The 14,280-nt window shown below is 34.9% G+C and overlaps 1 protein-coding gene across 1 annotated transcript in view; it reads right to left on the bottom strand.

Annotated features, from left to right (window-relative positions):
- CABCOCO1 (ciliary associated calcium binding coiled-coil 1) overlaps positions 1-14,280 on the bottom strand; it is a 120,136-nt gene that overhangs the window by 78,529 nt on the left and 27,327 nt on the right. Inside the window, exons 4-5 of the mRNA XM_046652068.1 lie at positions 12,613-12,757; positions 8,242-8,314 (exon numbers count right to left, since the gene is read on the bottom strand). Coding sequence (XP_046508024.1) covers positions 8,242-8,314; positions 12,613-12,757 — 218 coding nt within the window. The remainder of the gene's footprint in view (positions 1-8,241; positions 8,315-12,612; positions 12,758-14,280) is intronic.

Below are 14,280 nucleotides of genomic sequence, written 5' to 3' on the forward strand. Positions count from 1 at the left end.
CACTTCTTGGGCCCATAATTTTTTTGAGCTTTGCTAGCCTCAGTACTTTCAAACATTTGAATATTTAAAAACCATCTTGTCCAACTTTTCTGGTTGTTCTCAATGGGGCCAAATTATAGTTCGCCATTATGGGATATGTCTGCCATTATAGGAAATGGATCTCTTAATAAATTAGACTCATTTTCAAGTTTGGTATGAGGTAGAAATCTAATTTTTTCATCAAGCATGTAACTAATTTTTTTTCATCAAACACGTAGCTGATTTTAAATGCTACTTTTCTAAATACTTGTATATGTTATACACTAGAAACATACATATGCATGAGTTTAATTCTAAATTTCATATTGAAGAAAAAATGAGCTATTATATGTAAACTATATAATCAACCAAATATTGAAGAAGAATAATATGAAGGCATTACCATAACAGACACTAAGACATTCTATAAAGCCATGGTAATTAAAACAGTATGATATTCAGACAGGGATTGGCAAATAGACCAATGGGATCACTGGTCAAAGATGAGACAACTTAAACATTAATAAGAATACTAATTAAAATGAATCAAAACACAAAAAATGTGTGCCATTAGTCAACATATATATTAGTTTCCTATTCCTGCTGTAACAAATTACTACAAACTCAGTGGCTTAAAACAACACAAATTTATGATTTTACAGTTCTGGTCTGAAGTCCTCAAGTTAACATGTTGATAGTGCTGCATTCATTCTAGAGGCTCCAGAGGAGAATCTGTTTCCCTGCCTTATCTCTCTCCTAGAGGCCACTTGAATTCCTTGGCTCCTGGTCTCTTCCTCCATCTTTGAGGCCAGCAGTGTACCATCTTCAGATTTCTTTCCCTGTCTCTGACTCTGACTCTCCTTCCTCCCTTTGTCTCTTCTAAGGAGCCTTACGATTACATTGAGCCCACTCGGATAATCCAAGGATAATCTCCCCATCTCAAATTCTTTAACTTAATCACATCTTAATTGCAAAATCACAGAAAGTCCCTTTCGTTATGTAAGGCTACATATTCATAGGCTCCAGGAATTAGTATGCAGGCATCTTGAGGTGGGGGGGATTATTCAGTCCATCACAGTCACTTTTGGAAGATCCTAAAAATCCAATTGATTATTTTGAAAACTATTAAAGAAAGGAGAAGAATCAAGCACTTATCTTGTCTTTTCCATATGAACTGTATCTCAGTTTAATCAAATAATTGAAGAATAGAAGTTTCTATACATGGAAGTATCCAGCTCATAAATGAAAGGAGAATAATGAAATAGAATATCACCATTTTAAAAATCTTAATGATAACAGATCTAGGCAATGATGATCAGTTGTCGCTAACATCACAAAAAAGAGAGAAAACTAGACATTATTTGCCTCCTAATAAAATTGTACAAAACCACCTATAAATTGCTCTTGCTAAACATTTGAAGTGAAATCTGGTCAGTCTCCTAATATTTACTATCCATTTACTGGAAATATGGAAGACAGAAGAACAAGTTAAGGATACCACAGGAATGCAATTAGAAAACAAGGCTCTGAGAAATTCTATGAGATAGACGATGTGGATTCTTCAACAAATAAATTGCAAGGAAATAAAGAAAATATAAATAGTGAACCTATAAATTAAGAATGACTTAAGAATCTAATTGCAATGTAGGTATCTTATTTGGATGCTACTTCAAACAAACACATAGACAAATAAATGAAAACACAAACACAAACCAGTTATAAGATAATCAGGGGATTTTAAACACTAGCTGCATATTTGATGATATTAAAAAGTTATTTTAAATTTTTTATATTTTAGAGTCACATATTAAAATACTTAACAATTATGGCCATAAGTTCATAATCCTTGAGGCTAGGTAATGGGTATATGAGGGTTATTACCATTCCTTCTATTTTGTATATGATTGAAATGTTCCATAATAAAAAACTTGTTTTTAAAGAATTACTTGGTAAAGTGCCACAAAAATCATGACATTTTGATTGTGACTACACTGAGTTTACATGTTAATTTAGAGTGACATATCTTCCTAAAATTGAGTCTTCTCAACTGGGAACATGTTTGTCTCTTCATTTACTCAGAATTAAAAATAAAATTATCTGGGGCCAGCCCAGTGGTGTAGTGGTTAAGTTCGTGTGCTCCACTTCAGTGGCCTGGGCTTCATGGGTTCAGATCCCAGGCACAGACCTACACACCACTCTTCAAGTCATGCTGTGGCTGTGTCCCACATATAAAATAGAGGAAGACTGGCACAGATGTTGGCTCAGTGACAATTTTCCTCAAGCAAAAGAGGAAGATTGGCAACAGATGTTAGCTCACAGCCAATCTTCCTCACAAAAAACAAAAAAAACCTCTACTAAAACTACTTAATTTATATTATTTTTGCACATTTTTGTTAGGTTAATTCCCAAACATTTTATGCTTTTCATTATTATCAATGTGATTCTTTTCTTATGAGGTATTACTAAAATATAGGAAAATATTATTTTCTTAATGTTGCCCTCATATCAATCTACCTGCAAACAATAGCAGTTTTGTGTCTTTGTTATTTTTAATACCTTTCTTTTTATTTTACTTTTAACTTCTTTTTTGTTTTATTATTTGGTAGGAACTAAAAAGCAATATTGGGTAGCAATAATGAGCCTTCTCTTGTTTCTGATATGTACTTTAATGTTTTCATTAAGATATATTTAGTGAGTTTCTTGAGTTGGTATATTCTATGAGTTAATGTAATTCTATATTACTGATTAGAGTCTTTTTAAAATCAGAAGTCAGTGTTTAATTTATCAAATGCTTTACCATATCTATTGGGATGATCACTTGTTTTTTCTTCCCTTAATCTGATAAAGTAATGAATCACATTAACAGAGATCCCAGTGTTAAACCATTCTTCCATATCTGAAATAAACCCTATTTGAACATCCAATCCTCTGCTCTATTTCACTTCTTAATATTTTATTTAAGATTGTTGCATCTATTTTCATAATTGAGATTGCCCATAACTTTGCACTATCCTTTTCCATTTTTGGTTATAATTCATTATCAATTCATGGAATAAGTTAAAAGCTTTCTCAGGATTATACTAACTTCAAAGAATGAGTTGAAAGCTTTCCATCTGCTTCTATCCTCTAACATAATTTATATAAAAGGGAATTATCTCCTCTTAGAAATTTTGGTAAAACTCGCCTTTAAAATCTTCTAGGTCTGATGCCATTTCTACATATGGATTTTTCCAATATCTTATTTGGTTATCCTTCTATTAAGATTTTTCTACATCCTCTCAAGTCAATATTGATAATTTACAGTTCTCTGAATATTGTTTTTTCTAGATTTTCAAGTCTACCAACATAAAATTGTACCTGATATTTTATTAAAAGTTTTCAAATCTTATTTTAAATTTCCAAGATTCTCTATTAGTTCATTTTTCAAAATATAATAAACTTTCAAACTTTTCCAAGAATATCAATCAGATTTAAGGTCTTCTACCATTTGCTCAATCAACTCTGTTCCTTAGCTGTTGTTTGATCTGTTTGTAGAGGATCAGGCCTCTCTCTGATTTTATTCCCTCAGCTGTTGGGTTATTTGGGGCGGCCAGTTTATCTTTTCATTAGATGATCCTGGTTCACTTGCCTGGGGATGTCTGCTTGTTTGCCATAGGCTGCTTCTAGAGAGTGTAGGAGAGGCGCAAAGAAATGATGGTAGTTAGATGTGCGAGAAGCTTATATTTAGGGTATAACTGTTCCCTCTCCTGAAGGTCAGTAGTCACATGAAACCTGCCCTCCTCTTTGGTGTCAATGTACACACTAGTTTCTTTAGCTTTGGAGCAAATGCTATGGAGGCCCAGTTTTGCACAAACAGCAGAGAGTGAAGGGGCTGAATAATGCATTTGCTCTGAAAGCAGTCAGTCCCCTACTTGCTTTCGTTTTTTTCCCTCTAAAGCTTTCTGCCATTTCTGTATCAATTGAGGATGCCTAAAGAACTTTGATTAACTCTGTAGCACTTTCTCTGTATGTATGGGGCTGTGGCTTCATCTAATCAATAATCTATAATTTTAGATGTCATAAAATCTCTTATCCATAGCACTACGGATTTTGAAATTTTGGTTTCTTATGGGATTTTGGATGGAAGAAGAGTTGTACATGTGTGTTTAATTCACTTTTTTGATAAAATCACTCTTCCTTTTGCAAAAGCTCTTTCTGCTTGTTTTGGGAGATCTATTCATCCTCTGTCACCCATTCAATATGGCCTACTTGGGTCTTCTAATAACTTTACTCCATTCCTCTGGCCACAGTGATTAATCAAGAGTGGACATATGACACAATAATGTTAACATTGTGAAGAAGAATGTCTCTTTCTTCTGGAGTTCTAAACTGGAGCTGCCTGTGTCATGTCTCCTACCAGTTGGAGGAAGCCTGTTTGCAGTAGAAGGGAATGAGGCCTACACTGAGAGAATCAGAGAAAAGAAATGAAAAAAGAGTAGGAGAGATGAGAGACTGAGACACATGCATGTCTCACACTCACATGCAAATACACACTTAATAACATTGCTAGACTACTTAGATCCAGTTGACCTTAGTCCCACTCACCTCTTCTGTTTACCAGTTAGTGATCAAGTAATACACCCTCCCCTTTTTGTGATCAAATTATTTTGAGTGGAATTTCTTTCATTTTCACCCCCAAAATTATAATACACTGTCTGGCTGGCTGATTCGCTTTAGGTTTTTAGGAAACTTTAGGTTTCCTCTTAGATTTCACCTGTTCCTGGAAGCTCCCATGAGCCTTAAATCTGCAGGTTAGATGTTCCTCTTTGTCTTCTATCTGTTCCCATTGGATCGTGATATTTTTGGCCCTATAGTGCAATTATTTATTCATCTCTCTCCTCTCAGTAGACAACAAACTCCTTGAGGACAAGAATTGTTCTTTTCATTGTGTATCTGTGGGACTTAGTACCAGGCCTAGAGCATAACGAGAACTGGATGTCATATATTGAATAAATGAATAAATAATTTTCTTAGCTGTTGTAGATGCCTAGCAGTAGATACCTGGACAGAACCCTGACTTTGGGTAACTGCTATGAGTTTTTGATCATCACCATTGCTAATATCCAATAGTGTTCTTTGTGTACAGTTATTAAATATTTCTTGAAGTTTTTAGGCAGCAAAAGCAAAAGACATAGCAGTTTCCAGGTTTCTTGGTGGAGGTTTAGGCCAAGGAAAATATGCATCCCCTAAGGAGATTCTGGTTCCCATTACAATTCTTATGCCAGAGTGTCTGTGGTCTAATTGCACTGTCAAAATGACAGACTTGGGGAGTTCTTGGCTTGGTTGACTAAAAGAGAGTCCTCATTTCTTCAAATAAAGTGAGTGACACTCATACTTCATCCATTCAGATGGCTACGAATACAGGCATTTGCTGCCTTCATTTTCTGCTCTGTTCTATCATTACCCTAGCTCAATCTGGTTGTTTACTGCCTTTTCAACACATATGATCTGTGAACCACTGAATGAACTACAAAACATGTTACTTATAAAAACATATCAGGAAGATTTCTAGATTATGAAAAATCTCAGATCACGAATAATGGTTTACAGGGGCCAGCCTGATGGCATAGTAGTTAAGTTCCCGTGCTCCACTTCAGTGGCCCAGGGTTTGTGGGTTCAGATGCCAGGTATGGACGTATATATGCTCAGCAGGTCATGCTGTGGTGGCCACATACAAAGTAGACGAAAATTGGCACAGATGTTAGCTCAGGGACAACCTTCCTCACACACACACATATACATACACACGAAAAGAAAAATGATTTACTGAAAATGTGCCTCTATAATCTAAGAATAACATGAAATTTCTTCAAAAAGGTGAGTAGAAATAGCTAAAAACAATTGTTAAGTTCAAAAACAAAAGGCCAATTTTCTTTAAACAAAAAACCAAGAAAAGTATGATTTATGTTCTCTATTAATAATTAAAATCAATATTTAACAACTATTCTTAGAGGGGATTCATGTATTTTGTTCTAATCTTCTATCCACAATTAAGAAAGAAACTAGAACCAGCCCTGATGGCCTAGTGGTTAAAGTTCAGAGCTCTCACTGCTTTGGCGACCTGGGTTCGTTTCCTGGTCTCGGAACCACAGCACCCGTCTGTCAGTTGCCATGCTGTGGCAGTGGCTCATGTAGAAGAACTAGAAGGACTTATAACTAGGATATAAAACCATGCACTAGGGCTTTGGGAGAAAAAAAAAAAAAGGAAGATTGGCAACAGATGTTAGCTCAGGGTAAATCTTTCCCTGCAGAAAAAAAAAAAAAGTACACACACACAACACAAAGAAAGAAAATAAATTCTGCCAGTGTTATCTAAATTGAATGCTTGTTTGAGAATAAAGTTTGGAACCTTTATGTGGTTGTTGTGTGGCCTCTGTTTGGTCCTGGAGTAGTGAGATCAGCATAAATAATTACGTTAGTGGGGCAGGTTCCTGCCTCCTCCACGAAAGGCTGTTAATTGAAAAATAGATATTTGTACCAAGGGTTATCAGACACCTCTAAAATGCCATAAAATATTGTAGTATATTTTGTTAGGTTAATCCTTTAAAATTCCATAAGTGGTCTAATTGTTGAAGACCCAATATTCTTTCCTCAAGGATTTTTTTATAGCTCTAGTCAGCTTGGGGAAAATTACAAAAGACAATCGAAAACAGAGGAGCCGATCCCTGTCTACTTTCTCCATTTTGTCTTTCCATAAGCACAAATGTCACCTAAATATATCCTTACAACAGAGAAGAAGGGCATGATTGTGCAATTAACAAAGGGAAAAGGGAGTTCTTTATGAAATTTTTTCTTGATGATTCTAAATATCTCCTTAGGCTGCTGTTGAAGCCACTATCATTTTCCCAAAGTTTTACTGAATAGATGAGATAGGATTGTATTCCAAGTCGATAATTATTGCAACACTGTCACATTATACAATGTAATTCTGAAAGGAAGACGTTTCCAGTGAAACTTTGTCAAGTGACACTTCATTTAAACTATAGCATGAGGAAATTGCAAAGAAGAAATTTTAAGGAAAGTTAAAAGCAAAAAGGGTTCCTTGTTTTCCTTCAGTTCACTTTTAAAAGGCTGGCATTAGAACAAGTACCCAAATGGAGGGTGAGTAATGGTGACTGAGGTGTTTATGAAGTAAGCAATTTATAAACTCCAGAATAACAATCCTCTGGAAGGAAGAATAGTTGGCACAATCCATCTTGTTCTTAATATCAGGAAAATTATAAAGATACATAAATATCCCCTTATTCACTATTTATTTCTGAACATGGCCACTCCTATCCCTTATACGTCTAGGCAATGTAGCTTCCTAAAATAGTTAAGAACCTAAGAAGCACTTTTTATGGCATCTTTAGACTCCTTAAGATGTTCTCTCATGCAGGATTCACTTCTAGCAATTACAGATATGTGCTTATATGTAAGGCTGTTCAAAAGTGTCTCCAGGTAGACCATTTATCGTAGAACTGCAATTGTATGCACTGTCACTGAATCACTTATGTCATATTAATTGGGGGGCTACTATGTCCTGCATTATACTGTATGCCATGGTAGAAAAACAGGACATGATCTTTGCCTTCAAGGAAATTAGAGTTGGGTTGTGTTGACTGTATCAATCCACAGGAAACTATTAGGAAACCATATAACACAGTGCATATTTATGTGCTTATTGGTGTGGTGAGAGTAGCCAATATTCAGCAGAAAGAGATCAATTGGAATAAAATAATAGAATGTGATTAAAGAGTTTGTCTAAACCCTTCCTTTGAGATGCAATGCAATTAACGAAGGTTTGCTTCATTGAGGAAGTGGGATTTGAATTAGGACTTAAACAATGAGCCGACTGAAAATAAATGTGAAATTAGATGAGATTTCACTGAATTAATTTATTTTACTTTTCCTGATTTTCTTTGTATGAAGACATACATACTCTATCCAATTGAGCTTTGTCAAATAATCCATAAATACATAAAGTATCCGTGATTAACAATGCTTTTAATGCCAAAAGACAGCTTATTTTCTTAATCCACGGCTCCCTTTATGTAATTACTCTTTTTGCAAACTACTAGTTGGTTATATTAACACTTGAGTAATCTTGACAAGAAGTTGCTTTAAGCAGTTAAAGATCCAGATGCTGATCAGCATGCATTAAGTGATTCAGCTTAATTGGTTCCATCTAGATAAATTACTTACCTCAGTTCCTATCACAATTTCTTCCCTGGGAGAGTAGAAGAGAAACTCATACAGCTTGTAATGTTGAAATAAGCTGAAACATGAAATAAATGTACAAATCTGATAAATTTATTTCAGGACAAAAAGCAAATATGTAAGAGTACTTATTAAAGGAAAGTTGTTCATATTGACCAAACTAAAAATATCAAACACTAATATGGTGTTAGCCATCTCATTTGTTCCAAAATAAACTGTCCAGAAATGCTAAGAAAGTAAAAGTTTACTTTTTGAGATGTTGACAACATCACACAGTATCTAACATAATACCAAGTAAATTAATCTGTGATGAGTGGATAAGTTTGAGATAAGACAGTAATTATATTGCATCTTGACTTTTCCTGGCTTACAACCAAATAATGCACTGCCCATAAATAACACTAAACTTCACAGTATTTTTCATATTTTGCTCCAAACTGGAGTCAATTTCCTCTGGCACGAATGGCACTGAATTCTATAACATACTTCCATATCAATTACTTCTCACATTCTCAAACTGTTTGGAGATTAAATTAATCTCTGATAAAACCTGAAAAATGATGCAACATGAACTGAAATCCATTTAGAAGATGTCTGATTTTCTCGTAGGATATTTGATCACACATCAAAGAGAGGAATTAATTTAAGAAAGATAATTTCTTCAGTTCCTACTCTAAAGACCAGGTGGTCAGTGTATAAAAACTATAAAGAGACAGAGGATAGGAGTTCCCTGAAACAAATATTTCTAGTAAGTTTAAAGATCTCAGCAATATATTATTGAGAGAGAAAAATTTACTGAAGGGCTGACTTCTAATACCCTGTTTGTGATAATATTTGAATTTTTCTAATTCTCTTCCTGCTGGTTGGGAAAATTAATAAACTCATAATACAGCAAAATGCCCAAGAACAAAAAATTGTCTTAGTGGTTTCTCTTTCACTCTGGTGCCTTTTGCTATTTAAGAAAATTGATTTTAATATAACTGAGAAATTAACATTTGCAAAATGTAGCTACAGAGCATGTATAATAATGGCTTCTCCTGAATGCTGTAATGGATCAAAGTTTCAATTCATTTGAAATCAATGAAGAAATCCTCAGGCAGCTGGGTCTCCCTGAGTTATATTAGCAGTTGATCTCACTACTAACACAATCCATTAAAAAGTGATGGGTGTGCAGACCCAGTCATGGATTTTTTTTTTTTGGAAAAGCAAAAACCCTTGTACATTCAAATTAGTCATCAACATTCAGAAAACTAACTTAGCTTTTGACATTACTTTGATTTGTTGGCTAGGAAATACATCAAGATTAGTGAAGTCTGATGATTCAATGAAGCAAAATAAATTCAAATTCTTCCTCCCTTGCATTGATTACCTAGAGAAAGCTTTAAGGTTAAAAATATTACACTGGCAATTACTGATTTTGAGTAGAAAAATTAAAGAGTGTAGCGCATTTTGGAAATAGCTTGGCTTCCTGTCAGTGAACTAGTGTAAAATTTTCCTTTCTCCATCTTGAAGTTAATTCATAAAGCTTCCTTCCTACAATTTTATAATCTTTCAGCCTTATTCTCTTCATCGCATATAGGAATTAGATTGTCCCATGCCAAAAGGGAAATCCATTTCTTACAATGAACATAAAATGCATTTCCTTGATGCAGTGGTCAAAGATGGAAGGCTGGGGCAAGGCCAGGACTAGGGTGAGAGGGACAAGGGGAGGGAGGCACCTAAGGATGCACTTACTCAGGGGCAGGTCAAGTTGCCTCCATTGCCTCAGTCTAGTCCCCACCTTGGAGGCGGTTCTCTAACTTTACCAAGGAGCTATCAGATGGCCTTCCATGGGAACAAAGTGACACTTCTGCTATGGGTATACATTTCCTCCCTCTTTCTTTAGACTTCCGGCTGACTCAAGCCCCTAGACTATTTTGTCATCCATCTTGTCTTAGTCCTAAATCAAAGGGAAAATACTCAGAATGAAAATGGGTCAAGACATCTGGCTCCATGACAGGAAGTGCCATACCCTGCTGTGCATGGACGGACAGTGCTGATTTTCTTACATTGAGTATCTGTGCACATGACCTTCACCTAATTCCCAGGGAATAGACAGAATACACAAGGACAGAAGTGTACTTGGACCAGATATATATAAATTACGTCTTGTATTAAAAAGCTACAACAGTATTTATATTTATATTTGTACATGTTATACAACATATACAAATGTAGATACTGCACAAGTAGATTAGTCAGTACTTACAGCAATGCTGGGGAGGAATTTTGGTATTTTTTTTCAAATCACACACACATGACAGAATATAAAATTGAGACTCCATTAACAGCATCAAATGAGATTTCACTTTTATTGCCAGTTAAGTTTCATGTGCTATGGGTCATCTTCTAAAAAATTCTCTTCCTAAATTGACAAGGGCTTTCAGTAGTTGAGTAAATTTAGTATCCAGTTAAATTGAAACATGCTTGTACTTTTGATAATTGAGTTAGCTTTCTATTTACACAATTTCTTGATAGTCATTAAAATGGAAAGTATATGATTTAACTGCCATTAAACCTACATTTGTGGACCTATGAGGCATTCTGAACAGGTGTTGTAGAAAAGTACATTTCTCTTTACACAATTTCAGTATCGATTCCAGATATGCTACTGATATTTTATTTTTTGTAACAAGTACATTTAAAATGTATAATTTCTTTGGAATCACAATATAAAGATTTAACAGCATCAGAAATAGTTCTGATTTACTTTATGTGACTAATCTCAATTTTTTTTTTTTGAGAAGTAAAACTAGGGATTTTTGGCAGGTGAACTTATGCTGGTTAGGATCTAATGGTGACTAACACTGATACCCACTCCTAACTTAACCATGTTCTGAAATAAAATGTCAAGAAATACATTGATGAACATATGTCCAGAGAGATGAGATGAAAGAGAAAAAGAGTTGCCATCTTTCACCATCTAGAAGGTGTCATGGCGGCGCCTGCCATGGTTTTGGGGACTATAGTTAACTATCAGAACCAGTGCCCATTATAAACCTCCTGGGCTTAGAGCTCAGCTGAAAAATGTGTTCTGCAAGAGAGACCTGGCAGGTTCAAATACATAGAGAGAGAAGGGAAAGAAGGATGCTATACAAACCTGCAGAGAATTCCCCTCGCCCAGTGATTCCCAAACCCCGATGGGCAGAAAGACCTTGGGGAACAGGTTCTCCTCCAGCTCTGGATTTCCACTCCCTCCCCCCACCCCCATAAGGACTGTGCTTTACTCTAATTGATTATGAAGACTACTGCGGCTTTCAGTGAGAGACACACATTAGGAGGTATGTTTTTATATTAAGAAATCATATTATACCAAATGCTATATAGAAAAACATTATATCATGTACCATTATTAATTCATGCCAGAAACCAGCACATAAACCTTATCATATTAAACACATTAATATTTAAAAAGCTTCCAGACTACAACCAGGATCCTTGCCAAACAAATCACGAGCATGTCTAGGACATCATGCAGCACCTTTTATTTTGGAATTTTAAAATTTAAAGTTGGAAAACACTGCAGCATTTAGTATTAGAGGAAAAAAGATATTCTGCAGAAGCTTTTAGTTACGCAAAAGAAAGATTTTTTTACCCACTCTTGTTTAAATATTTGCAAACTCTCAAAGTGTCCTTTGGGAGAGATGCATGACTCCAATGCAGACCTTGTGACAGATTATATAAAAAGACAGATTTCTTAGTTCACCGATGAAGAATCACTGTAATAAAAAATACTTTCCCTCCATCCACCACCATTTTCTAAGCAGAAAGAAAAACTTAATGAGTTTAATTGGTCAATACTACAAAATATTTCAGGCACATAATAAATTTGAGGAAATATGTACATAAATCTCTTTAATTTCTGATACAAAGCATTTAAAGTAAATGTTTAAACAGAAGTGAATGTTTCTCTTTAAAATGTAAAATTTTGATGTGAAGGCCAACAACCTAAATATAGAGTCTATTGTAATCAAGTCTTGATTAATCTGAAAGAATTATTTTATTAATAAAATGGTATTAATTAGAGATTCAGAGGAAAATGAAATTCTTAGGTAATTTATTATAATTCTAGATGAAATTATACTTACCAAACACAAACCTTCTTTTAAGAATGCAAGGTTAGCCAAAACATTTAATGTCCTGACTTTTACTTATTGGATGGAAGATTTAAATATTAATTAATTATGGGTTGGGTTTATTACTGCATAAATTCTGTAAATGTCTAACTTTGCAAAAAACTGAATTAATTTCTATTTAATAGACATTTTCTAGAAGGTATGAAATGAAAAATAAATGCTACTGAAAAAAAGTCCATACCTGACTTTTAAGTAATCAATGATAGCATTGGCTTGTTTTACATCAAAGATATTCCATGCTTCATTTTTTTGTGAATGGGATGGTCCTATTTCAGCCATAACTTCTCCAAGCCATTTTAAGCTGTCTTCTAATGACATACGCAGTGCTGAAATAGAATCCAGAGAAGTCATAAGCATTATTTTGATAGATGTTTTGGAAACAAAATAATAATAATCCAAGATGTGTAAAAATTTACTTTTTTAATATTTCTGAGGACAAATGGTAAAACTATTGTTTATTTATGATAAATTAATAATTACACTTTGTGTAAAAGAATAGTAGCTGACACATCCAACAACAGAAAATTACTGTAATGCTACACAATCGTCTAAAGAGTTTTCCATTTTAAGATGCAAAAACAAATTCAAAATCTATTTAAAGATTTCTTTAAAATGGAAAAGAATAAATTTTTTTTTTCAATCTTAGAATAAGAACATACATAGAAATGACAAAAAAGTTGGTTGGATTAGCTGATGTGGAAGGCCTGCTTGGTAGATTCAGTAACTGTAGACAGCAGAGCTGAACTCAGAGCTCAAAATGCAAATGAACAGAGTCGACCCACACTTGGCTTTAGCTGATTGTTACCATGTGGGAATTTGGGCCTGCAGATTTTCAGTAAATGCCAGAAATATGGATTTTTATGTAAAACATCAAGATATTTTTTTCTTTTCCAAGCTACAGACTTATAGCTTATGTAAGCTGTTTCTCCAATGTATGCCTGGTGATGGTGGTGAGAGCCAGATGACAGTGCAAAAACAGTGACACTGACACCACTTTGCCACCATTACCAAAAATGAACAAGTTCGATGATTGTGATCTATTCTTTGGCAACTAGAAACAAACAACAAAGCAACACCATCTTCTATGGCATTTGTCCAGATGGAAAAAAAGTAGATAAATGCCTAGATTTAACTTTTATAGTGTCTATAATACAAATATTAATTTCCATCTTCTTTTCATGTTTGGTTATATTATGCTCTTTTTTACTTGTGGCAGGCGAATATTGTTGATAATACACACACACACATCGCTTCCAATGCCCTGAGGATGAATCTGGGTAACTGGAGTGTCCATAGTGTCCTTTATCTGCTGACAAGTGATGGTGTATAGACATAAAGCTGGAGAGCCTGGACGTGGAGAGTTGAATGGCTCTAGCAAAAAAATGAAGTTGGACTGGCTGCCTGGGGGAAGCGAATGTCAGCTGGGGGCCTGGATGAAGGCTTTGGGGAGAATTATGCTGTTCAATGTGAACGCCACCCTCCCAATCCCAACCAAATCTGTCTGTCTCTCAGGAAACCATCAGTAAACTTTCCACTTCTTGCTAATGGAGTGGATTTTTCAAGGAGGTAAGAGGGGAGAATGCAGAGGAGTTAGGAGAACGTAGGCTGATTGTTGGACCCAGCCACTTCCCGAGTACACAGATCCTCTTTCTTTCTGGGATGTAAGTGCTATAACCCCAAATTACTAACAAAATGACAGTAGAGTAAAATTTTAGGAAGACACTATACACACTTACTTGTACTTTGTTTAGTCTAGATTCTTTTCTACTTGTAGGAATTAGAAAAAAGCAAAAACCTATATAACAATCAAAATCTGGTTTAATGAATGACAATTGGCCCAGTTCTTATG

The sequence above is a fragment of the Equus quagga genome, chromosome 2, assembly GCF_021613505.1.
Source record: "Equus quagga isolate Etosha38 chromosome 2, UCLA_HA_Equagga_1.0, whole genome shotgun sequence".
NCBI lineage: Eukaryota > Metazoa > Chordata > Mammalia > Perissodactyla > Equidae > Equus > Equus quagga.